This window comes from Chenopodium album, chromosome 6 (assembly GCF_948465745.1).
Source record: "Chenopodium album chromosome 6, dcCheAlbu1.1, whole genome shotgun sequence".
NCBI lineage: Eukaryota > Viridiplantae > Streptophyta > Magnoliopsida > Caryophyllales > Amaranthaceae > Chenopodium > Chenopodium album.
In genome coordinates, this window is record NC_137839.1 from 5366546 (window position 1) to 5392506 (window position 25961).

The 25961-nt window shown below is 35.3% G+C and overlaps 2 protein-coding genes and 1 pseudogene across 3 annotated transcripts; 1 reads left to right on the plus strand and 2 right to left on the minus strand.

Moving 5' to 3' along the window:
- The first annotated feature begins 2337 nt into the window (after positions 1-2337).
- LOC145635695 (calmodulin-binding receptor-like cytoplasmic kinase 3) lies at positions 2338-7818 on the plus strand. Its single transcript, XM_081687022.1, has 7 exons — positions 2338-2501; positions 3355-4058; positions 4286-4602; positions 5843-6002; positions 6090-6179; positions 6699-6997; positions 7239-7818. Exons 2-7 carry the CDS (start codon positions 3743-3745, stop codon positions 7443-7445), a joined length of 1389 nt encoding a protein of 462 aa, XP_081543148.1. The 5' UTR covers positions 2338-2501; positions 3355-3742; the 3' UTR covers positions 7446-7818.
- A 657-nt stretch (positions 7819-8475) lies between these two features.
- On the minus strand, positions 8476-14017 carry LOC145635697 (putative chloride channel-like protein CLC-g). Its single transcript, XM_081687024.1, has 7 exons — positions 13338-14017; positions 13011-13211; positions 12717-12894; positions 11915-12177; positions 11369-11638; positions 10100-11228; positions 8476-8912 (listed from the first exon to the last, which is right to left on the minus strand). Exons 1-7 carry the CDS (start codon positions 13484-13486, stop codon positions 8781-8783), a joined length of 2322 nt encoding a protein of 773 aa, XP_081543150.1. The 5' UTR covers positions 13487-14017; the 3' UTR covers positions 8476-8780.
- Positions 14018-15555: 1538 nt separating this feature from the next.
- LOC145635698 (protein KTI12 homolog pseudogene) lies at positions 15556-17831 on the minus strand (annotated as a pseudogene). Its single transcript, XR_014113904.1, has 2 exons — positions 17698-17831; positions 15556-16721 (listed from the first exon to the last, which is right to left on the minus strand). The product of XR_014113904.1 is annotated as a protein KTI12 homolog pseudogene (transcript).
- Between the last annotated feature and the right edge of the window lie 8130 nt (positions 17832-25961).

Below are 25961 nucleotides of genomic sequence, written 5' to 3' on the forward strand. Positions count from 1 at the left end.
GTGAGGGATAACTTATTAATACCTTATTCAACATGAGAGTGAGAAATAGCTTAACTGGTTAGAGTTCCTCTCCTGATTTCACGTAATCTTGAAATTAATTCTCATTACTCGCCTACTCGTAATAATAATAATATTAAACATTTAAATGGTTAGTTTAAAATGTGCAGGTGTGTACGACATTAAACGGTTTGTTTACTTCCCGCCACCACGTGCAATTTGAGATTTGTTCCAATGTAGTCGAGTACACTGTATTATCATAGACAACTCCGTTAATTTTTCATTATACCGTGCAAGTTTCCAACTAGTGGGCCCAACCTACTTTGATTTTTTCGAAGGAGGTCAACTTTTGAGAAACAAATAGAGTCGTGTAATTTTATCATCATTATCTTCAATTTTTCTTACTATTGGACGTGAATTTGTATAAGATGTAAGACTAATAGACTATTTATCAAATTTATTCGATTATACGAATATATTTCCTCCATTCTATTAATATTGCAACAAGGAGGAAATTACGCATTTCAAACCACATTTTATATGCTAAATATCTATAATTGTGTAAGAGTTAAATTATAAAAAGTTGATATTGTGAAAGTATTTTATGAGACGAATCCAATAAGATCCCACATGATTATATTTTAGCGTATAAATCTATATTATATGGTCAAATAAGAGTGATGAATAGTGCAAAAAATCCATTGTTGCAATATTAATATAACGGAGGAAGTATTAAATTATCATGATAACAAGTACAAGTGAGTCAAATATTTGCAATAAATGTATTTTTGTTACTCTCCGTTCTAAAAAGAACAACCTTTTAGGTTGATTTTGCGGGTATTAAGAAAGTTAAATAAAAGAAGTAAAAGTATATTGGAAATATAAATTTACATGGGTTTGTAAAAAAAAATAAAAAGAGAAATTATTAAAAGTACATGATAAAAACAAAATTTTATATGAAAAAGTTAATTTTGCACAAATATTGTTATAAATTGGTGGATATTTTAATGCAAATGAGTCGATCATTTTAGGACTAAAATTAGGCCAAAAAGGTCGAACTTTTGGGGATAAAGGGAGTATGATTTTTCGTTTAAGATTTTTTGTGTTAATAATTATTAGACACATATCTCATAGAATCAAATCGTGTTTGTAATTTTGTACTCCAATTAAATCCTTGTAATATAACATTCAACTTTGAATAAGAATAACACATTGTTCTTTTTGTTTCCTTTTGTTCTAACAAAAAGGCAAATGTAATTATAAGATTAAGACTAGATGCAAAATTGCAAATGTATAGACTAAAGAAACAGTTCAAACCACCCCTTTGTTGAATTGTTGGACACTTTAAACTTTTAAAGTTTTGAACACAATGGCAATTAGCGTACATAAGTAACAACTTTCATTGATGCAAATTTGCTATGCCATTGTACGTAAATATGTCATACTACCTCCGTTTCTTTTTAGTTGACACATATTCCTTTTTTTAGGAAGTTTTTTTTTTTTTTTTTTTTTTTTTTTTTTTTTTTTCAGTTGACACATTTTCTTTTAGAGTAACTTTTTTACCTTGTATTTACAAGCTACCCCACTTGTTTTTTTCATTCTCTCTCACTTTTTCTCATAATCATCTCCTTAATATATGTGCCTAAATCAAACGCGTCAACTAAATAGAAGCGGAGGAAGTACATCCTTGAGATTTAGCCTTGTTTTTGGTTGCTTGCTAGAGATTCGAATAAGGGTCTATTCATTTTAGCTTAATTTCAGTTTAGTTCAGCTCGAATCAATTCAGTTCATTTCAGATCCTAATTTCCTTCTCTCATAAAATATTTATTTCAGTTCTATTTAGTTCAACTCAGCTCCAATTAGTTCAGTTCAGCTCAGTTCAGTAAATGTGAACAGACCCTAAGAGAAGTTTTATTCGCTCAAACTATGTTCAAGCTCGATAATTGGTGCTCTTCAGTCTTCACATAGACTATTGAATCTCACTTCTCACCTACAACTCAAAAATCTAATAGTAACTTGAAAATTTGTCACTCCGTATTATTTAATTAAATATCACTTCTCAATCTCACCTACAATTTAAAAGTGTAATCGTCGAACTAGTCACGATAAAGATAAAGAACGGAAATAATACCCTCTCCCTACGTGAACATTCACCATCAATCATTTGCACAAGGAGAAACAAAATGATGGAAGTGAATATACCAAATCAAAGCCTAAATCTTGCGTGAATTAAACTTTCTTAATTTCTCCACCAACAGTCAAAATATTCCAACTTGACTTAAAAATAAAAAATCAAAAATTTGCGTCAACAGCCAATTGGGTGTTGCATCAACCATAACCCCACCTCCATTTCCAGCTATTTGCCTCCCTTAAAGCTTTTCTCCAAGTCACTCTTTTCTTTCTTCTTTCTTCTTCTTCTTTATCTTCTCTCTTTTTAGACTCTTCAAACAACAAAAATTGTTCTTGATTTTCTCTCTTTCTCTGGTCAGCCGCCTCTTTTTCAGGTTTATTTCTATCATCCATTTTCACTTCTTTAGTATTGCTTGTCAATTAAATGTGAAACTTGATCCTTAAAGTTCAATGTTTTGGATACTTTTGTACATGGGTTTGTCTCAAATCATGATTTTGAGCACTTTTTGCTGTCTTTTTTAGGATTTTGTATATGGGTTTATCTTAGATTTTGATTCTGAGCATCTATTGTGTTGGAATTTGATCAATAATGCTAGTTTTTGTGTTTGATTTGGTGTATTTTATAATTTGTTTAGGTATGTTGGGTGATCATGGTTTTTGCATTTTTGTTCAATTATGAGATTGGACTTTAATTTTGGATGTATGTCCTTAAATGGGGTTTTGCAATCATTTGTGTGCTTTCAATCATGAACTCTTTTAGGTAATTAGATGTGATTCTCATACCTGTAATTATAGCTGGTGGTTTTTTATAGTTCAAAATGTTATCTATTTTAGTTTATATTGAGTTTGTTGGCTGATTAAGCCCGGCCTAGCTAATCTCGAGGGCCGGGCACGTGGGGCGGAGGCATTGTTATTGTTCTAGCTTGCAGGTGATGATGAGGCATTATTAAGTTGGGTGTTTACTATAATGAGGTGGTTGATGTATGGTGTTTTCAGTCTGGCTGCTTATGTGTACATGTTTAGCAAGTGGGTAACATGAAATTCTGTATTCTTAATAGGATATTATAGTTTGTATTAACATTAGATTTTATATGATTGAGTTGTTGAGCCATTATAATTTGTTTAACATGTGATTCTGCATACTTTAGAGATATTGCAATATAATTTAGCTTATTTTTCAAAGTTTCCCCCTAATAGTCTGACTTTTTTGGGGTTTCTTGGTCTCAGCTTAGCTCTCGCGGCAGACAGATCAGACTGTGGGTGTAAACGACAGTCATCAGTCATCGATCTTCATCCATTTCCTCTGTAAATTGGCTTCTTTTTTTTTTACTGCAACAAGCTGCAGATCTTGGCTCTTTAATGATTAACTAAAAAGCGGGGGCATTGCATACTCTAGTGAGAGACCTTCTATTCAATTTCAGTTGTAGCTGTCCTGCTGTATATTTCCATTGACCTTGCCAGTAGCTGATTTTGTACTGGTGTTTTTGGTTCTTTATTAAAATTGTTGTTGTGTGTATATGTGGAGCTTTGGGGACTATTGTGGTTTGTAAATCCATTCTTTTATTTAAAATGAGTGTATGAAAAAGCAATCAATTACAAGTTGCGGTCACCAAGTATGGGTAGCCATTGTACATTAAAAATTCTGATATGCATCATATGCGTATCATTTTGTATTCAATGGCTGCAAGTCTTTGCCGTTGATGTTTCCTCTGGGGCTGGAAGGAAACTTCTCCGAGATGAAATAAAAGAAGAAGAAGCCACACCACCTGCGGCTCATTTACAAAATGACCAGAATGGCTACCATTATTCAAAGCTTATGGCCATGGCTGCACCTGGAGTACTAATTTTGGGCTGTGTTTTAATGTGGCCATGCTGTAATCCTAAGAAGAAGGATATTCACTCTGCTGATTCGCATAGGGATTTAACTGCAAGTAAGTTTTTAATTATCTGTGATGGCTAAATTACCACCAAGTATTTCTTGCCGGATTGTTTCGTATCTAATCAATGCCCAATGACTTATTGAAAAGTTCCATCTTTGCTTGTATATGTCATATGCTGATTCAAATAATCTTCTATATTATGTTTATTGTTAACTGTAAAAGAAATACAGAGCATTATAAGTTTGTCAGATGGCTGACTGTTGATGATTCTGTTGCAGTGGACTTATCATCCTCCTTTGAGGCAAATCCAGAAAATGTTACTGCCAGTCCATGGCGACATGCACCACCTAGTCCCTCCCCATCGCGATTTCCACCATCCAGTCCAAATACATCGCGACACCCTCTGCCTAGTCCTCGATATGCAATGTCCCCAAGGCTCGATAGGTTTGGATCAGTTCATCTTAATTTTAGTCAGATTGCAAAGGCTACACATAGTTTCTCATCATCCTTTAAGATTGGTGAAGGTGGTTTTGGAACCGTATACAAGGCCCAACTACCTGGTGGACAGTGGATTGCTGTAAAGAGAGCTAAAAAGGTATGGAATGGAGAATTTTTTTAAAATTTTATTTATTTATTCATTTATTTTTAAGGAATCCATATCTTGCAGCATTATGTACTGAGAAGCCTTTTTTGTGAATTAACTTGTTCTTGAGGCTCAACCCCCCCAAAAAACTTGGGAATTTAACCTAGAAATTAACTGTACCTCGACGTGAATTAGTAAATATACCTCTGCAAAATTTAAACAGGATACTTAGATGACTTATTTAAGTCAGAATTCATTTTACAGTACAATTCTGTTCACATTGAATTCGGACATAGTAACTAAGTACATGTCTGGTTTTAAGGTGAATTTTTATGACCTCAAAAGATCAAGATGGTTGAGACTTGAGATTGATGCATGTCTGATTATTTTGTTGTATTAACTTTGACAAACATTCCTATATTTTAGCTGACAATTATATGGATAGGATTAGTGAAGTGGGATAAAGTTTGATCTCCACAGTCCTGAAGAATATCTTAGAGTTTGTTATAGATGCGAGAATATGATATTACCTTCAAGTTCTTTCTTGGCATGCCTTGCAAATTACAAGGAATATTTGACATCGTTGATGTGAATTTTCTCTTCATCTCCTCATCACATAGGGTCCCCCTCCCCCCTCATGATGCAACTAAAAAAGACGGAGGAAGCATGTAGTAGAAGATGGTTATTGTGTTTCATGTCTATTCTTTACACTTTGAATTTTCCATTCCTAAACGAATGAGAGTCAAAACTGTACCATTCAAATTTTTAAATGCAACGCCTTGGAAGCATGTGTGTTGTAGGCAACCTTTTGTTTGGTTATGTCTAATTTTCTACTGTCGTGTAATTCAGTATATAAGCCTAACAGCCTGTCTCATTCCATTGGCCCTCCGTCGAATTATATTGCAGTTGCTATGAATTGAGTGTAAAATTAGTGTATTAATCTGGCAACAAGCACTTTCACTTAGTCTTACCCCTTTATCCTGGCAGTGAGTAAATTTTTTTTTTTTAAAAAAAGTAAAATAATATTTTAGTGTTGTTATGAAGAGTGTAAATTTAATATATGGTCTTAGCAACTAGCACTTTTACGTGCTTTTGGCCCTTTATCCTGGCAGCAGAATACAACTTTTTTTATGTTGTTATCAAAAGTGTAAACTTAGTTTAATCGGCCATGACTGAACGCTCCCACGTTTAGTTATGTCCCTTTATCCTGGCAGTGAGCTAATTTAAGAACTTGCTTTTTCCCTTGCCACAGGAACACTTTGATTCTGCCGAATTCAACAGTGAAGTCGAGATCCTATCAAAAATTGAGCACCGCTGCCTGGTCAGGCTGCTTGGATATGTTGACAAGGGAAATGAACGGCTTATAGTTACTGAGTACGTTTCAAATGGAACTCTCAGAGAACATCTGGATGGTAAGATTAATTCAGGAATATGATACTTCATCATAAATTCAGTACTTGGAAGTGTAAATCTCATGTTTAAGATGTTATATTTGACAGGTTTGCGGGATAGAATTCTGGATTTTAAGCAGCGTCTTGAGGTTGCAATAGACATTGCACATGGTTTAGCGTATCTTCATCTATATTCAGGTAAGAAAAACCATTGTATTTATAAATCTTGTTTTCCCTTCAACTGTGCTAAAGTTAAATGCTTTAGAAGAACTATAGTGCGTCATATAAGCACATAAAGAAACAATACTAATTGGTGGAACCTGCTCATTTTAAGTGTATGTGTATTTTTGTTGAATATTGTATTGGATATATCTTCTCATTCTTCTGTCCATCTACAAATACAAAATAATCTAATTTATTAGATTTCAAATTCGGGAACTTGAATGTTACAAAGCAAAAACCTGGTATCAACAAACGAGTGGATCTGTTCTTGACAATTCTTTCTAGATGGGGGGTGTTGGGTAAAATACCGATAATTATTCTAGGTTTTCAAAATGTGGTCTTAGAGATGCAATCAATCAGTGTGTCCTGCATCATATTCTTGCATGTTCACATCATGTAGTATGGTCATTATAGATTGCTTGTCATGTCCGTCCATTGATTTCTCTTTTCCTTACAACATTCTCATTTCTGATCGTTGGTTGCTGATCATTATAGAGAAACAAATCATCCATAGAGACGTGAAGTCTTCCAACATTCTCTTGAATGAGAATTTAAAGGCCAAAGTTGCCGATTTTGGATTTGCAAGAGTTGGTCCTGCTGATGGTGAGCAGACTCATATTTCAACCAAGGTCAAAGGGACTGTCGGATATCTTGATCCAGAGTATATGAAGACCTATCAGCTCACCCCAAAAAGTGATGTTTACTCTTATGGGGTTTTGCTTATAGAAATTCTGACTGGACGTCGTCCTGTAGAACCCAAAAGACCTATTGAAGAGAGGGTAACCATCAGATGGGTAAGCCTCTTTTTTTCTTGCCAGATTCTTTTGGTTCTGTGATAGTTTGACTGAAAACTGGAACTTGCCTTTGCATATATTCGCGTTAATTATCAACCTCATAAATCTTTGAAGTGTCCCTTCATCCCGACCCCCTACCCTCCTTTCCCCCTCACCCCCCAAATTAACTCAGGATGTTTTGTGGAAGATGTGCAAATCTCAATATCCTAAAAATGACACCTTTTAAAAAAACATTCTGCAGGCTTTCTTTAACTACAATGAAGGTGATGTGCTGAGGCTGGTGGATCCACTAATGAATGAACGCGTAGATGTAGAAATACTCAAGAAGATCTTTTGTTTAGCATTTCAATGCGCTGCACCCGGAAAGGCTGATCGGCCAGATATGAAATCTGTTGGGGAACAGCTGTGGGCTATAAGGATGGAGTATCAGAGGACAAGACGAGGGTAGATGGTAAGGGATTTTCATGCTTCCTACTTCGACGTATAATGGTGCATTCCCTCTTCTCACACATTTGCTTCATGGTGAGAAGTAGCTTGATCTGTATGCTTCAACATTTATCGAAACACAAGTACCATTCATTGGGATGTTATATTACATTATACGAGTATGGAAATTTGCTGCTTCAATAGAGTCCTCTAGTGTCTGATAATATGTAAAATAACGATTACAAAGGGTGCACCTAAGCTACTCATTTTTTTGTATGCCTAATGGTCAAAATCTGTATGTAACCCGACTTTGACAAATATGGGTTTTTTTGTATACCTAATGTTTTTTTTTTTTTGGTGGTGCAAACCTAATGGTCATTTGTAATTTGACACAACTTCTTTATGAATGATTGAATGTTTTATAAAACTACTCTAGTTTGTTTTTATTAGTTGATAACCTTTTGCACGATTTTTATATTATTTAAGGATTGGAGAGGGAATGAAGTCAAAATCTATATGTAACCCGGCTTCTACAAATACTAAGTAGCCAAAACTTTGACAAATATGGATTTTTTTGTATACCTTATGTTTTTTTTTTTTTTTTTTTTTTTTGGTGCAAACTTAATGGTCATTTGTAATTTGACACAACTTCTTTATGAATGATTGAGTGTTTTATAAAACTACTTTAGCTTGTTTTTGTTAGTTGATAACCTTTTGCACGATTTTTATATTATTTACGGAGTGGAGAGAGAATGAAGTCAAAATCTATATGTAACCCGGCTTAGACAAATACTAAGTAGCCAAAACCAACACAGAAAAATTAAGTAGTACTCGTATTATTATTTGTGCTCCAATGGTTAGCTACTACTAGCTTGTTATTTAAATGAGCCTCACTTTTTATATTTATCATTATGTATTATTTATTAATGATTTCATCAACGAAAATGAACATTTACTTAGTATAATATGTAATCAGCACAAAGCAGTTGAACGTGGTATTGCTATTCATTACCATGATCAAGAATAATGAGTGATACAATGGCCAGCAAAAGAATGCACAACTAAAAAAACCCTTTGCATTTCCTCTTTACAAAATATCAGAACTTCAGAAGGAACCAGAAAAATGCTATGAGTGATCAACAACTTTTAAACATCTTTCTCCATCCTTCAAAAAATGCACATCCAGCTATCAAGGCTGCAGCGTTAAGATTCAATTCCAACCTTGGTTACCTTCAACCACATGGAATGAGTCGATAATCTACAGATACTGAGAATTACAAGTTTTCGATTGAGCTAGCTATCTATAACTACAAATCTGAACAAAAAAAGATGTCTTCCCATTTATGGGAGATGATGCCTAAAAGAATTTCGCAAAGGGAGTAAGCTGAAATCTTAACCGTTTCCTCTTATTCACCAATGAAGGATGCAAACTCAATATGTGATCGGGCATAAAATCATGTCTTGTCAGCATCCCCACAACAGGTGGTCTCTGCACCAAATTGTAAAATTCAGTTAAAAGACGGTAGAACATAAGTAGTAATAAACAGAAACTATTCAATTCATCCCGAATTTTGAGTCCTTGCTCACATGGTCCCAGACTACAACTTAGCATGTTTTTGGATGGAAACTGTGACAAACTAATGAACATGCAGTTGAACCACAAGGTAAGGATCCTCCATAATCAAAATTCGTTGTTTAACTCTTTTCGAAAGAAAATGGGCAAACATCTAACTACTGGATACCTAGCACTTCAAAAAATGATAACATTGTCCTTCAGTGAATATATACTTTTTATACAATGCAGGTGTGAAAACAAGATTGTTATACTGTGAAGTTACTGAAGTGTTAAGTTAGAGTGAATGTTGCTTTGACACAGCAGAGACGAAACTTAAAGATGTTTGTACTTTGAGCATTTATGAAAGTCCAATATACAAAATAAAGCTTATGGGAATCTACAAGTTCAAGCTAATGATCATAAGGTCATTATGCTCTTTTATTGGGAAATATTGATATTCGTCTATCATCTCTTGTTAACATATCCTCTGTCTAATTCAGCCATGAAATTGCTAGTTCAAATTACACTAACATAATGACAACTATTTAAGGATGGAGGAAGTATAAGCAACAGAAATTTGATTGCACAGTGAGATATGGGAAACTTATCTGGGACTTAAAAAACTGCTACTAAGCTGAGATTTTTTTTTTGACCAATATTTTTTGACCCATACTAAGCTGAGAAATTTAAAGAGCATATATTCACCAATATTTTTCCTAGCAAAACTGACTACTTTCCAATGTTTGCGAGCCCTACCTAGTCCCCTCATCCACGGGGAGTGTTTTCCCATTACGGGGGTTGTAACAAGTGAAAAGTTCACCAAAAGAAGTGGACATATGCAATTCGACCAAGTACCCCATAGAAAGGACCAACTATGCAATTAAGATGTTTTCTTTTCAAATCTTCTGCAAGGATGATGCAATTTAGGTATGGAGGTTTTAGCTTAAATATTTATTGATGGTTTTAAAAAGCTTGTAATTTTTTTGTTGGGTGGGCTGGCTTTTTTTTTTTTTTTTTTTTGGGAAGGGGGGGGGGGGGGGGGGGGGGGGAAGCTACAATACATAATACACTAAATATGATCTCTGGGAAAGTGGGGACAAAGAGGAGAACAAGCAACTTACATCAGCTGTCGTTGGTACCACTAGCATGTGCCTGAGACCAACTTCTCGGAAAAGTACAAGAGCCTTTGCTAGGGACATCGTCTCCACAACTGTATAGGGTGAAGTATTTGTAAATGGACGAAGATCAACAAACATCTTCAATTCTTCGTCTGTAAATTCTACATCTTCAATGTCATCAATACTGCTGGACCCACCTTTTGCAAAGTCCACAGAAGAGAACTGCTCAAGTACATCAGCACCAGCTGACACTGGTGCAAGAACAAAAGCTTTCTTCTTCAGCAAAACAATAAGATGAGCTCGAAGGATTAAGCCGAACAAAACAGGACTTGCAGATTCTTCTGGTTCATTGAGCACAGGAAACCCGTTGTGTCTTGATCTTTTAAGAGAATCAACTATGTTTCCTACATTTTCGATCCCACGAAAATACTCAAGTGGCTCAGTAATTACATCAGCTACATTCAGTTGCCTCATGTATGGCTCAGCATGGGTTTCTAGGTAAGGGAATCCCTTCAGCTTCATCATGATGTCATATATATTGGCATTAAAACTATCGGCCACAGTCTTAGAGACAAGTAGAACTAACATTACAAGTGGCAGTAGCAACAGATTATTGGTTAGTTCAAGAAGTATAACACACAATGAGACCGTCATTCTCATAGACCCTCCAAGAAATGAAGCAGCACCCAGCACAGCAAAGAGACCATGGTTCAGACTTGACTTTGAACCAATCAACATCCCAACATAACGCCCAAACGATGCACCCGTCACAATAACAGGTATGAAGAGACCAGAAGGGAGCACAATAGCATAGCTAAAAATGCTTAAGAAAAAGCAAGTTACAAAATATATAAGCATGGATGTGCCATGAAATTCAGAATCGGTGCTGTGACGAAACAGGTTTCGAATGGCATCATCATTTGTGTTGAAAATCAAACTGGCAAGATCATTGTAGTGTCCCGGTGCACACTGGAACTTCTTGTAGTTACCAGATCGGCCTATAGTAGGACAAGCCTCAGGCGAATCACTTGAACAAGGTTGGCAAGCTACAAACCATGGAAGTCCAAACAGAAGGCAGGAGGTGAATAAAGAGACTATACAAGCAAGAATTATTTGGCATACAATACCTTTCCTGAAAATTTAGATCAAACGGAAGGGTCAACAACAACAACAAAGCCTTAGTTTTAAAATGATCAAATCAACCATAACCAAAAATCAATTTTCTGTCTTCAATATTAGTTTTAGTTATTGGTAAGAACAAGCAGGACTTACCTGTTAATAAAATTGTAAAGTCGAAGAACCTTTTCTAAGATGAAATTATACAAGGCTCCTAATAAGCCCCCTATGGCTCCAAGCAGCAGCACATATGGCACGTCATTGAGGTAGTATACCACATTTTCTTTAGTGACATTAAACATTATCAAACCACCAGTACCAAAGAGCCCACACTTGCCACTGTAACACAAATCCATGAAACTTCGAAGCATGATAGCAACAACTGCTGTACAAAAGAATGCTCTCCACATGAGTGCACTTCTCCACCTGAAGATTGGAATAATAAGGAAAAGTTAGTCTGAAAAGCAACCCCAATATCTGAAAATATGCTCATCCAAGTGAAGTGGAGAAATGTATAATAGAGTTGAGGGCTTTATAATCATCTAGAAACTCTGAATCTAGCCCACATTGAAAAGCATGTTATAATACTAGCTTGGATACTAAAGTACACTTATATAACGGGATAAGTAAGACGGACTGACATTAGAGAACAAAAAGATAAGAGGGTTTCAAGAAACTGAACAATAGAAGTATCCACAATACCAAGAAGCCATTTCTTCCAAAGCAAATAACACACCACCAACAGGAGCACGGAAAGCAGCAGCAATTCCAGCGGCGGTACCACATGTTACAAGATCTCTCCTATCTCGATCATTTTTGAAATAATGAAGCCATTTCCATGTCAGACCATACTTCTTTGATCCACCCTGACCGAGCAACGAAGCAACACATGAAGCCATGTGCACCATGGGGCCTGCTTTTCCAATCATAAGGGAAGCTGAAACAGCAGTGATGCTGCCAATAATCTGTAACAAAAAAATGTTTATGTGAGAAGAAAGTTACACATAAAACCAGAAGTGATATTGAACAGAAAATACACACAAATCCAAGTAAGCTCTACATTCCTAGCTTTATCCTCAAAAAGAGGTAATATCTCTGTCCAAACTCATTAATAACAAGCTTACGGAAATAGAGCTTACGTAGAAAATAAATGTGAAATAGAACCACTTCAATTTTTATTATTCAAGATACAATGTGAGCATGCTACAAGTTGAAACTATTTCCATTTACATTCTTTCCAAACTAACTAGGTACCACACAAGTCTTGATTAAAGGGTGCTTCTTCTTGCTGAAGCAATATACAATATTCCAATGCAGAATATGTAGCAGACTGCAGACTAATAGTCATCATACATGCCTCCAAGATATCAAAATGAAGCATCAACAAGAAATTATCTAATTTGCATTTATGTCAAAATAGCTCAAATGTTCATGAAGAGTGATGCAAATCAATACAATTACTTCAGTTGAACAATCTAGCATCAATCCTAGTGAATTTTCTAACCTTAACTATCAAAGTCCTTGGAGAAAAAATGTCAGGTGCATCCACACCATTCAAGTAAGCCTTAACTTCAGGTATACCTGACCCAGCAGCCTCCGGCGACACAAGTGCAGTAAACAATGATGCAAATAGAGTTAACCCAAGATTACAAGCTGTAAACACCAAAAATGCTGACAAATGCCTACATTAAAGCAACAGCATTACAATAAAAATTTTGATCAAACAGTCCAAAATCACAAATCTTAAAACCAATTACTAGTATAATGTAAGGATAATATAAATGATAGAGAAATTAACCTGTTATACAACATCATATTGGAAGTGATAACAAATTTCTTCCCAGCTATATTCTCAATACCAAGATTATGGAAGAACCCTATTAGACTGACAATTAATCCAATAAGAAAACACAATGCCCATTTCATAAACATGTATTGATATATCTGAACCTTCCCTCTACTTCTCCAATCTTGCTTGAAAAAATCATTCTCAATAATTCTGCAAATAACCACCAAAAAAATTCAATCTTTACAAACAATCATACTAATAACCAAAAACCCAATACCCTCTATAATTATGCCAAAACCCCAGAAATTAAAACCCCATAAAATTAGATAAACATACTCATAATCAAGACTTTCAATTGGACAAACATTGACACCAACAAGAGCAAGTTGAGAATTGGTGTTGTTGAGAGAGAATCGACGCCTAGAGGGATTCACAAGTGGTTCAGTGAGTGATTCTTCATCTCCTCCATTAATGTGTGATGTCATTGTTGAAGCTTTTGCTAGAATTTCACAGCAAAAAATTCAAAAAAAAAAAAAAATCAAAAAAAAGAAAAAACAAAACAAAACAAAGATTTGCAGAATATCCAGGAAATTGAAGCCGTAGAATCAAATTTTGGGAATTTAAAGGGGTTGATCAAGTAGAGAAGACACTTGCGTACTAAAAGACAAAGTCGTTGAATATTACTGACTATATTTTTTTAATCAAAATTGAGGAAGCAAATATAGTGTGTACGAGGCGGCCTTGGTTAGGGTCTGTTCACCTTAGTTCAGTTAGTTCAGCTCGGTTCAGTTTTGTTTAGCTCAATGTGAACAAGACTTTAATCTCTATGATAAATAAGTTTAAGTTATCAATTATCATGAAGTAAAAGTAGCGTTTTTACTCAATTTTCATCACAAAAGTTACACTTTTATCCCCATGATTTACAGACTTGTTTATTTCTAATTTGGACTCTTTGGAGATAAGGATATCAATCAATTCAGTTGGTTACAGTTGCATGTGTTTAAAATTAAGGATCCAATCTTATTTACTTCATCCGTTACAAATTAGTTGCAATTTTAAGAGAGAGTACATCTGACTAATTATAATTGGCAAAAGCTAACGAACGCCCCCGGGACGTTGGATAAGCTATTAAATTAAAAAAACATTAATTACACTGATCAACGTGTGATTTTATCATGCTTTCCCAAATTAATACTAGTTTAGATGATATTTTAAATGCTTATCTAACGCCCCGAGACATTCCTTTATAATTCTATATTTTGTGGTTAAAAAAATTATAAATAAATAATTTGGTATTTGGTGTATTATTATTGGATTAATAAAGAATGGCATGATAATGGCAACTACATCTCAATATCATTAAAAAAAGCCATGTGGGGTTAGTTGAAATATTATATTTCTTTAATTGATAAGAAGTACTTGTATTATATTGATAAGGCCTCTTGCTTTTATGCTTCAGCCATTTTGGGTGGTTCCAACTTCCAACCCGTTCAATCACGAAAGTCCTTGTAAATTGTAATGTTAGAGACTTAGAGATATGAAGGGAAATTTCACCTACTGAAACCTTTGTTATCACGTGTTCGTTAACTTAGAATATTGAAGAATTTAGGATAAATGGCTAAATGTGAAGAAATTTCTCACTAAACGATGAATTAATATTGGACTTATACATGCATTTCCCCAAATTTGTAGTAGTGCCATGTGTATTGATTCGTTCAAGCTCAGATTTCTACTAGATTATGAAATTTGTAAATTCCAAACAATAAGTTACAACTTGTAATTAAGACAAATAATATGTAGATATACTACCTCCGTTAAATATTATCTGCAACTTTTGCCATTTCGAGATGATCAGGGTTATGTGCAACTTTTCATTTTATTTCTATTTTTAGTAAAGAAAAAAGCATGAATTTACCTTTTTACCCTTACTTAATATTTTTTTTTTTGTTAATTATTACCCTTTATTATCTCCTAAAACTAATCAGATTTCATTAACCTAAAATTAATCAGATTAATCTAACCTAAAAAAAAAAAAAGTTCACAAATTGAAGAGGCATCTCACAAACTGAAGAATGAGGGAAAGAGAAGGAAAACGAAATTGTCACACAAATTTGAAAGGGAATTTGTGAACCGTTAAACACATGATACTTGTATAATATGGTGATATATGTTAAAAATAGACCATTTGTATCTATTTAGTGGTTTTGATAAGTTTTCAAATATAATTAAATCACACTAATTCACTAAAAATATTTTTTGTTCGAAAATGTTACACCTATTGTTAATATTCTATAGTACACATTATGCTTGGATTGTTGCCCATTGTGCTATGCTCAATAGCCATGGAATATGGAACCACTCTTCCATGCACCATTCATTAATGAGGACTAGCTTGATACTCTCTTTATAATTACACTCCTTTTTGGATAAATAGCGTTGGCACGTACGGTGTATTCCTGTAAAGCTGAGAAACATTGCCTAATACTTGAGTTTTTGTGACGTTCACGAACAAATATTACAGTACTATTTTGGCAATAAATATGTTTCATAGAGATCACAGAAATATGCTGACCAAAATTGTCAAGGGAACAAAATAATGTAGCAATGTTACAACAGGGTACAGTCGACTTTTACCTATATTTGGCTTCTCCAGAGCACCATGTAAACTGATTCATAAAGAGTGCAGCAGATGAAGCTCTGGTATGAAGGATCGTTTCCAACGTATGGTTGTATACTAGGTTCCCAGTTCACGGTTTAAATAATCCACAAACATCCTCTTTGCACTTTCTGCATCAGCAGGAGGGGGGCGACCACTTAAGCTAGTTTGCCCTGTCAATTTTATAAATGTTCTACGAAGTCTTCGTAATTCAGGTAATCCAACTGCACTTTGAATATTGATGGTAGGTAATCCCTGACCAATGGTAATTCCATTAAGGGGTCCTCCAAGTGCCTGAGATTGTGCTGCTACGATGGCATTCATTATCTCTAGTGTTGCCCGGTCCATCTCATACAGGGAATTTGCCTCAGAAGTTCGTCCACTTTGCGTAGCAATTGTAGGCTGCAAAATTTTGACATCCCTAGTTTTTGAGTCTACCTTTTTTGTTAAGTATGAGACAGCATCCACAATGGCAGCCGATGATTTTTCTATCTGATCTTTGGATGGCCGTAGCTCGAACAAAGGAGAATCCCATCTATTTTTACTTTCTGGTTTCTCAAACCTTCTCACTAGATCTTCAAAGACATTCTCATCATATGCTGCTTCACCCTTTTCTTTGCGATCTTCATTCCATTTTCGACAATCAGTTTCTTCTACATCAGAGTATAATACACAATATCTTACTCCTGCTGCACGTGCCAAACACCATAACTCATATCGGTAACCTTTTATGCTATTCAAGGAGTCTACTATGATAATATTGTCTTTAGACACAGATCTATCAACTTCAGACCTCAGTACCCCCCTTATATTCTTCTCAGCAGTCATATTGGCGTAACCTTGGTTGCGATCTAAGTGAAAGAAAGTTTCATCAATAATCCTGACATTTAGTGTGGACTCTGAGTTTTTAAGAGCTTCAGCTAGGCATGTTGCAGCAGTTGATTTTCCACTACACGGCTGCCCACAGATCACCACCAAAGCCATCCTTTGGAAAATGGGGGTGAAAATGGGGTTAGATTTCTGTTAACAGCCACTGAAGATGGTCATCCAATCACAACTCTCAGCTGCAGTGTAAAGAGGAAATATCATCAAGACAAGCAGACAATAAAAGGAATTCTAATTAATACAATCGACCCTAGAGTCATGGACTCATGGTAACATTAATGAGCAAGGCTACAAATAAGTCCAAACCTACCAGATTGGGAACTAGATAATGAAAACTCTGGGACTGAGGAAATCAGTAAAGGATCAAAATGAGCTGACACCATTAAAGTTGGTATCTTGACCTTTCGGTTTAATCACCGCATACGGCTTATCAACTTCTCTTTAAACAAAAGGTGTACAAATAGTCGGATACAAGGGCTGTGTATTGATCAACTACATGGTTCAGGTAGCTCAGCTAGTTAGAGCAAAGGATTGAAAATCCTTGTGTCAATGGTTCGAGTGCACTATGTGAGTAAAGGAGTATAAAATGGATGAGCAATTTGGTTCGAGTAATGATCGATTCGGTATATCTATTATCTATATGCCTTTCAATCAATCAATTAAAGCCTTAATCGCATAAGTGAGGCCGGCTACATAAACCAAATTTGATTATTCCGTATGTCTACTTACACTAATTTTGACATTGTTTCTATGCATATCTTAGGAACATAGAATAGGAAAATCATACACAAGTAGAAGCTAAAAGTGAGGTGATTAACAAAATAGGGAATATATTCCATTAAAGCATTATATACTTTCTTAAACTATACTGCCACCGCCACTGCCACCGCTGACACCACCGGAAGCCGGACGGAGTAGTCGCTCGCCACCCCCTCTATCTGGCCGAAGTTATACTTTGATTTGGGGCAAAAGACAAAGAATTTAATCATTACAAAAAAAAAATATTCTAAAAACCCTAAATCATCAAACAAAAACAAGTAAAAAAGATCGATAGAAATGTAAGAAAGGAGGAGAGTGAACCCTAAATTGTGAATGATAAAACCCTAGATTGTGAAATTAAAATTGGATGATGAGAAAAAGAAAGTAACATCTTACCTTAGAACCTGCTTCAATGGAGAATAGGAACCGACTCAATGGAGAACGTTGAGTGCGCTTCAATGAACAATGTTAAGACTTAGAGAGAGGGGATCGCTGGACTGACCTGATTTTTTGCTTTTTTTTTTTTTTTTATTTTTTTTATTTTTTTTTTTAATTGCAATTAATAATAGGATTTTTTTTAAGTAAATTACCACCCTAAAATGTAACATATGTGTTGAAATAACCACCCATTTTTGTTGAAATTAAAAATAGCCGCCCATATTTTACAAAACTATAGGTTTTACCACCCCTACCTATACTCCGGCCAGTTTTCCGAGCATGTGCCCTACAATTTCATTATGAAGAACCCTAATTTCCAATTCAAGTCAAATTGAATGAATCAAACAACGATTATGTGGGGGCCCATGCTCAAACAACAAATATCGTATAACTTGAATTCTACTTCATTAAACATTGCAAAATAATTAAAAAAAAAAAAAAATTAAGTGCGTTCTTCAATTACCTTGATGAACAAATTGGTGTAAAAAATTTAAGTGCGTTCTTCAAAAGATTCGATTGTCAATTTGCAAAACTTGGAGTAAAAATTGGTAGAATTTTTGGAAAAATGAAGAATTTTAAGTTTGAGAGTAGTTTGTGAAAAAGGGGGGAAATAAATCGAGAAACAACTTTATAAAAATCATAAAACAACCATTATGTGGGGGCCCATGCTCGGAAAACTGGTCGGAGTATAGGTCGGGTGGTAAAACCTACATGTTTTGTAAAATATGGGTGGTTATTTTTAATTTTAAAAAAAAAATGGGTGGTTATTTCAATACATGGTACATTTTGGGGTGGTAATTTACAAAAAAAAATCCTTAATAATGCTACGTACAACTTTTGGCCCGTTGTATTATTAATTGCAATTTTTCTAAGAGCTTCCTTTCCGGTTGCAAGTGATCCTGTATCGATTTTCATCACTTATCTAATTTAATTATCATGTAAATATTCCTAGTAAAGTAATTGTATGCTATGATTTATTCATTTGTCATGAAATGATTAGATCTAACTACAAAAATTTCTTTCGTAGCGAAAACTGTGACATAAGTGTATGCATGTCATAAAAAATTATCACCCATGGTTGTGCCACACTGCCACTAGTGTAATTTAAAGTTTGTCATGGGTAAAGAGCTCCTCATGGCACAAATAATGGAAAGTTTGCCATGGGAAAAAAAGGTACTCGTGGCACAAATGTAAGGTTTGCCACGGAAAAAGCATTACTCGTGGCACAAGCAAGAATGATTTTTGCCACGGGAATATAATACCAGTGGCATAAATTATTATTCTTCTTATTTAGGTTTTGTAACATTGTTCATTTTTCCTATGGCTAGGTGAATTTACGCCACTAATTTTGAATTTTCGTGGCACAAGTGATCATTTGTTACAGTGATATGTGTAGAAAGCGTGTTCCAAATACATTTGTTTTCTTTGAAAAAGCGTATTTTTAGAAATTACTTGAATTTGGAAAGAAAAAGATTTTTGGGGTGGTAACTTTTATATTAATGGTAAATAGTGTGACCCTTTATTTCTCCCACACCGCTTCATTAAATATAAAAGACATCTTTTACCCACCTTATCACTCCACTGTCAAATCAAATTAACCCACTCAGTAAAACCATCAACTCTCTAAAAACGACCGTCACCTAGAAAACCATGGCAATTATCACTAAACTAAGTTCATCAGAAAATTCTCATCACTCCGAAAAAAACATTCAAGAAGAAACCTCTCCTCTAGCAATGGTGAATTACAATTCCTCTCCCAACAAAACTAAAGCTCCGGAAAACCCTAAATCTACACCCTCAACCTCGAAAGAAGAAGAGAGAAAGAGCGAAAAAGGAGAAGTTTCTACTTTAGATGTGCTTCAAAGGGTCAGAGAATGGAAAGAGAAGAAAGAAAAAAGAAAAATCACTCGGAGATCACATCAGGGAAGTTGAGGATTTTGTGCAAAGGGTTCAAAACGACTAGGAAGAAGATGAAGAAGAGGAAGTAGAGGAAGATGAACAATCAAAACTCACTGCAAGTGACAATAGGTATGTAGTTTGTCACGGACTTGATTTGTCTTGGTGTAAGAAGTCTAGGTTTTTGGAATTTCTTGATATTAATAGATTTCAGGGGTGGGAATACTTTTTGTCTACTGCATCTAAAAATGTGTTATATCCTGCTGCAATGAATGAATTTTGTAGTAAATTATCAGTGAAACAAGGGAAAATTTCTAGCATAATTAACAAGAAGAAAATTGAGTTTGATGTTGAAAGATTGGGAACGATTCTGAAAGTTCCTATTGAGGGTTTTGAAATGTACATTAAGGGGAAATCTACAGTACGTAAAAGTAGGTGATTTTCTAGGAGGTGATATTGTTGAATTTCTGAGAGGAAAAGGGGGGAAGAACATCATGAGTCATAATGATATGAGCCCTCTAAATAAATTGTTATCTAATTTGGTGAGAAAAACAATACTACCTAGAACACAGAAAAAGAGTGAAGCATGTATGATGGATATGACTGTCATCTTCTGTCTAACTAAGAGAATCAAGATAAATTTTCCTTCGTTGATGTATCAACATCTAGCACATTGTGTTCCTGGCAAGAACAAAGTGGGCTATGGGGCTGTGCTTTCAACTGTCTTTGAGTCACTAGGGGTGAAGCTCAAAGGAATCTATGGTGGATTGGAGGAAAAACCAGAGAATGTAATCAATGGAGAGACACTAGCTACGAGGTATAAGCCTGGAGGCAATGAAGGGGACTGTCAGAAGAGTGGAAGAGAAGAAGGCAGCTAGTGGGAAGAAAAAGGAGAAAGAAGTTCCATAGGGACCCTTGAGGAAGAGCAGGAGGTTGTCATCTAGCTCTGCTCCACAGACAAGTATGGAGAAACCCCTAGAACTAGATGATGATGAGGAGGACAATGTGTTAGCAAGACAGGTAGCTGAGCTTTCTGACAGGGCTGAGATAGCAGAAAAAGTAGCTTAAGACAGCTACAGGGCATATTCAGAAGCTGGAGAAGACAGTTCGAGGACTTGAAAAGAGCCTCAGGACACAGAAGGTGGAGTTCCAGATGGTTATCAAGAGCCTTGAAACCAAGCTGGAGGTAAACATGAAACAAACCCAGGAGGACAACAAGAAGATTCTTGAGCTCCTACAGACTTAGCCCAACTTATCTCCAACCCAGCCTAGCCAGCGGAATCCAGCCTAGCCTGTTTCATTCTTGTTGTATATCATGAACATTTTCAATTTTAGTTTTTGAACTTTTGGTTTTTGGCTTGTAATAATTTTGAACTAATTGGCAGGATCATGATCTTTTGTTGTTTTTAATAATAATTTTGGAATTGTGCCTATAAATGTGTGTATTTGTATGTTATGAAATCTTTTGCAGGAGAGTAAAACTAACTTAAGGATATCAAAGTTAGCAGCACTGTCTTTAGTTTCCCACACTCGATGAATTGCTTGTAGGGTTGTGGCTAGATGCTTAATAACTTGAAAATACAGAACTTTTTTTATAATGCCAGAAGGGGGATAAGAGGAAGCAAGCTTGGAGGCTAAAGTTGTTCTGGGTTCTAGTTGAGAAAGTATTAGAAATTTCTTCTTATATTGATGCCATTAGTTTAGATTGTTTTTATGTTTTGTTTTTGTTTTTCTTTTCTTAATTTTGTCTTTGTTTTGTTTTTGTAAGTTGTGTGTTTATTTTCTGTCAATAAACTAAAAATACAAAAATACGTCCTTCTATTGTTTTAACTTTCTTAGAAGTTTGCTTAAGTTTGTCATCATCAAAAAGGGGGAAATTGTTGATGCTAATTTAAGGTTTTGATGATGATGAACTTAAACTCAAGTAAACTTTGACTAATAAAGGTTTCTCTTAGTGTTGTGACTAGAGCAGGTGAAGTAGACTTGGAAGTGGAAGAGTAACCTAATCTAAGAAGACATGAAGAGATTCCAAAGAAAAGTTAAACAAGATAGAATAAGAGTTCTCTAACAAAAACTATCTAAGTTCCCTAACAGGAACTTGAACAACAAGTTGAAGGGTTGACTTGGTCTGCGTTGAAGACAACAAGTTCTGGAAAAACTTGGCCTGCGAAGTTTCAGTTCAAAACTGGAGTACAAGTGACAAAAGGAACTTAGTCCTGGACTGCGTGTAGCCCAAGTATCCTAAGTATACAGAATATTGACACAACAAATTTAGTTAGTTAAGGGTTTGTTTGGCATCATTTTTAGTTTTCAATTTCCTGTTTTTTTGAAAACTAAAAACCAAAAACAGGAAACAAGAAAAAGGTGTTTCCACTTTTCTGTTGTCAGTTTTCAAAATTATCATGATTTTAATAAGTCTAAATATTTTTTGATTCATTATGTGACATATACAATATACTTTTAAAATACAAAAAAACCAAAAAACAGAAAACCACAGCGATGCCAAACGAACCCTAAGATTTTATCTTTTAGATTTGCTGTAAAATTTGATAAGTAGGTTTACGCGTGAGACTTATTAGAAGCGTGGCAAAAAACTTGGCAAGCTTAACTAAAAATGGAAAGTTTAAAAAGATAAGTTTTTGAGAAAAGATTTTCTAAAAAGATTTACTTCTTAAAAAAAGATTATCAAAAGATATTATTCGATTGATAATTTAACGTTGATAAGTTTTCCAAAAGATTTTATTTTAAAAAATAGATTTACTTAAAACCGTGTTTTGGGATTTTGTTAAATTAACATATTTATCTTTTGAAAACCCTACTTTCTATACGAGCTAATCTTGTATAAATAGTAGAATTCCCATTTCATTATTTTATGTGAGTTTATGCGTGAAAAAATCGAATTGTGCTTAATTGTGTAAGTTTGCCAAGCTCATAACTTTGTCATATTAGTTTCGGGTTTCACGCATAGCTTGACTTTCACTTACTAGGTGTCAAGTATTTTGTATTGATTAGGTTGTTGGGTGAGTGTGTGAAATATATCTTTGCATACAGTTGTGTAGGCTTCTAGTGTGAAGCCGAGCGAGTAGTACTCAAGGAGTACGAGTGAATCTAAGTGTGGGACTTAGGTTGGGTAGGATAGGGTCTTACTGTGAGAAAGTTCAGTTTGGAACTTGTGAGTAAAGGTATGGGTATAATAGGTAATGTAACTTATGTGTTTGCCCTATTATAGTGAATTGGTTTGATTTTGGAAATCCCTTAGAAGGGTCAAAGTTTTACTTCCAGTTGGGCCCTGGAAGGTTTCCTCGTAAAATACTGTGTGCATTGCAAGTTCCTTTACTGTTTTATATTCCACAAAGTATCCACTAGGAACTCACATACAATTCACCCCCCTCCCGCTTGTAGTGTTCGTCTTAACTAACACATACTAACTATCATGATTAGCATGTTAAGAAAACTAATGCAATCTTCTGCTAGCCACATAGCCAACTCTTAATTGCAGCAAGCATAAGCATTCCTGGCAAACTATCACCATGGTGGACTGTTGCATACTTGCATTGCAATGCCCACCTACCTAATCCACAACTCCCACCTTTTTCAAGTTTTCAACATGTACTTGGTATATAAATAAGAAGCATGCAATGCACCATTACTAATATCCAAGGCCGGTCATACACCATGTACAGATCACACCAAACACAGGACTGTAATGTACTTCGTATAAACTAACAGAAAGCCCAAAGGGGGACAATCTTTAAAAAAAAAAAAAACATGCTCTTCTCCTCTATCACATTCACAGCAAACTCACTACAAGAGTTGATCGCAGTGTTATATAAGTTCTAACAATAACATTAAACTGTGCTCTGTTGCCCAAACCAAGATCGTTGATCATCGTCCAGATCTTCAGCAGCTGATACAAAGCAATAAAAAAAAAAAGCGATAGAGATTTGATTTATACGAAGTAGATAAACACAATAGGAAGGGACCAAAGACAATCCGTAAATAATCTTACTATTGATAATGTAACATTGTCCATCCTTCCAGCCAGTAGACATCACCAAATCAACCGCGAAAAGCTTTGGAGAAGAAGCATCAGCATCAGCAGCACCAGGTTCCTCAAGCTTGGCCTTGAACCTACAGCCTAATCGATATGTACCAAGGTTTATGGGGACAATAAAACTGTCCAAAGATTCCACTAGCCCATACTTTGTGCCATGCTTCTCGTTAAAAAAATTCAGTGCAGCTTTTGCACAAAATTCATTTTTTCTAGCTTTCGATTCCTTTGACGAATAAATGCATCTGCTAACTGACTGACCTTCAGTATAACGCTTCTCACAGTGAGCAAGTACTGGAGGGCATTCTCCACAGCACGCAAATGTCGCTTTCTTAACTGAAAAACCATCAAAAGTAAGATGCAAGTAAGGGAATGTTAAATTCATCTGAGGCAAATCAAAGAACTTACATTTAATAATGCAGCAATGCACATCACGGACTCTCTTATTACTACACCGAAAGTTGGCATAGAACAGCTTTGGTTTGACATTCTTTTCAGGCTTGGCAGCAATGAAGTTACTGTGAAAGCGAACCCCACAAACCATGTACTGAGCACTTGCCAGTGGTTCAATAAGCTTATAATTTGTACCATGTTCGCAATTGAAAAATGACAGGCCAACTTTAGCACAATACATAGTTTGAGCCAAAGCAAGCCCTCCTGGGAGCACAGGACAAGGGATGAAATATTCACATATATCACCAAAGGTAGCCTTAGTTTTCTTTGATTTTTTCGCAGTTGAAGATGAAGATTCAGATGCAACCTCAGTTGAAGCCTTCTGACGAGAAGCCGTGGGGTCACAATCTTGAGTATTAACTTCAGTTTCTGAGGTGTAAACTTTTGTAAGATTCAGGTACTTTTTTATTGCCTCACTACTGATTCTGATGTCCACCAAGTAAAAACATTAAAAAGAGTCGGTTTTGTGAAATGTGTATCAAGTTGTAACACATCCACAAGTACTACCTCCGTTTCTTATTATGTGCAACAAAGGTAGTATTAAAAATAATACCCTTTTGTTGCAAATAAGAAGAAACGGAGGTAGTACTAACAATTTCCAAATATAAGCTATACAAGCCAATAGGACTGAAAGTATACAAAAGCTCTGAAATAAAAACTAACCTTTTGAGACGAGAAAGAAAGCGTTCTTCGCCTTGTGGTTTATACATCAAATCATGTCAGATGAAGCTTCATATTAAAAGTCAAAACAAAAAAAAGAAACAATTATTAAATATACACATAGCTTCATTGGAGTATGACACACCAATACAAAGAAAATCAATATACATGTGTATGTATATAATAATAGAACAATTAAACAAAAGCTCAGCAAACCAAAATAACTAAATTACCAGCAAACGAGATCAACAACGTTGATGTTGTTGCCCCGGCTGTTGATAAACTCAGTCACAATAGTTTTCCTTTGCATAAAGACTTCTTCGCCTTGTCGTTTATTCATCAAGTCTTCCCAGATCAAACTTCATAGGGTATTATATTCAAAACAAAGAAAACCAATTAGTATATAAACACGTAACTTCATTGGAGTATGATAGACCAATGTACATAAGTATGGTGCTGTTGTCGCACCTGTTGATAATCTGGGCCTTAGTAAGGTGATCCCCTATTGGAGGTAAATCTTTAGGGGTACCACGGTCATAAGTCTTTGTTGTTCTGGTATCGGTATCAGTATTGGTATTGGTTGCTCCTTCGAGGTCAAGGTAGCCTCACTGGCAAAAACTAGAGAGGAGCATAACAAATCAAATGATTGAGGTTGTACCAATTAATTAATAATGAAATTCAAAATACTATTTCCGGTACAGGTTATGTGCAACGATTAGACATTTTTCCTCTCTGCTTTACGTTAAATCGTTGCACATAGCCTATAACAGAATTAAAAGAAGGGGTCACCGTACCCTTAGAGACAACGATGAAAGGATGTTTGCCCATAGTGTGTAGCCAATAGTGCTTCCAAGATAGTGGTTACAACAAGGTGAATGAGTTTAAAGTCGTTGATGGTATTGTTATACTGAGACGTGATGTTTTTGGCTAGTAGTAAAAGACGCGAAACCAAGGACTTTCTGGAAGATGGAGAAGGAGAAGAGTGATGGTGAGATGATGGAGCTTGGAGGGTTTCTTAATAAAATCCTTTTTTATGTTCAGGTACTCATTCTTTGCCTTAGGGCTCATACTGGTATGCAATGCACCCAAACAAATAGTCATATACATACACTACCTTTGTTATAGGTTATGTGCAACGATTTGACATAAGGCAGAAAGGGAA

Bases quoted from the DNA above. Each gene is read 5' to 3' on its own strand.
- LOC145635695 (XM_081687022.1), top strand. From the start codon at position 3,743: ATGGGTAGCCATTGTACATTAAAAATTCTGATATGCATCATATGCGTA. The intron at 6,003-6,089 runs GTAAGATTAATT...TATATTTGACAG, and splicing joins TCTCAGAGAACATCTGGATG to GTTTGCGGGATAGAATTCTG. The intron at 6,998-7,238 runs GTAAGCCTCTTT...AACATTCTGCAG, and splicing joins AGAGGGTAACCATCAGATGG to GCTTTCTTTAACTACAATGA.
- LOC145635697 (XM_081687024.1), bottom strand. From the start codon at position 13,486: ATGACATCACACATTAATGGAGGAGATGAAGAATCACTCACTGAACCA. The intron at 13,212-13,337 runs GTATGTTTATCT...GGTTATTTGCAG, and splicing joins ATTGAAAGTCTTGATTATGA to AATTATTGAGAATGATTTTT. The intron at 11,639-11,914 runs GTATTGTGGATA...TCCAATCTTCAG, and splicing joins TTGGAAGAAATGGCTTCTTG to GTGGAGAAGTGCACTCATGT.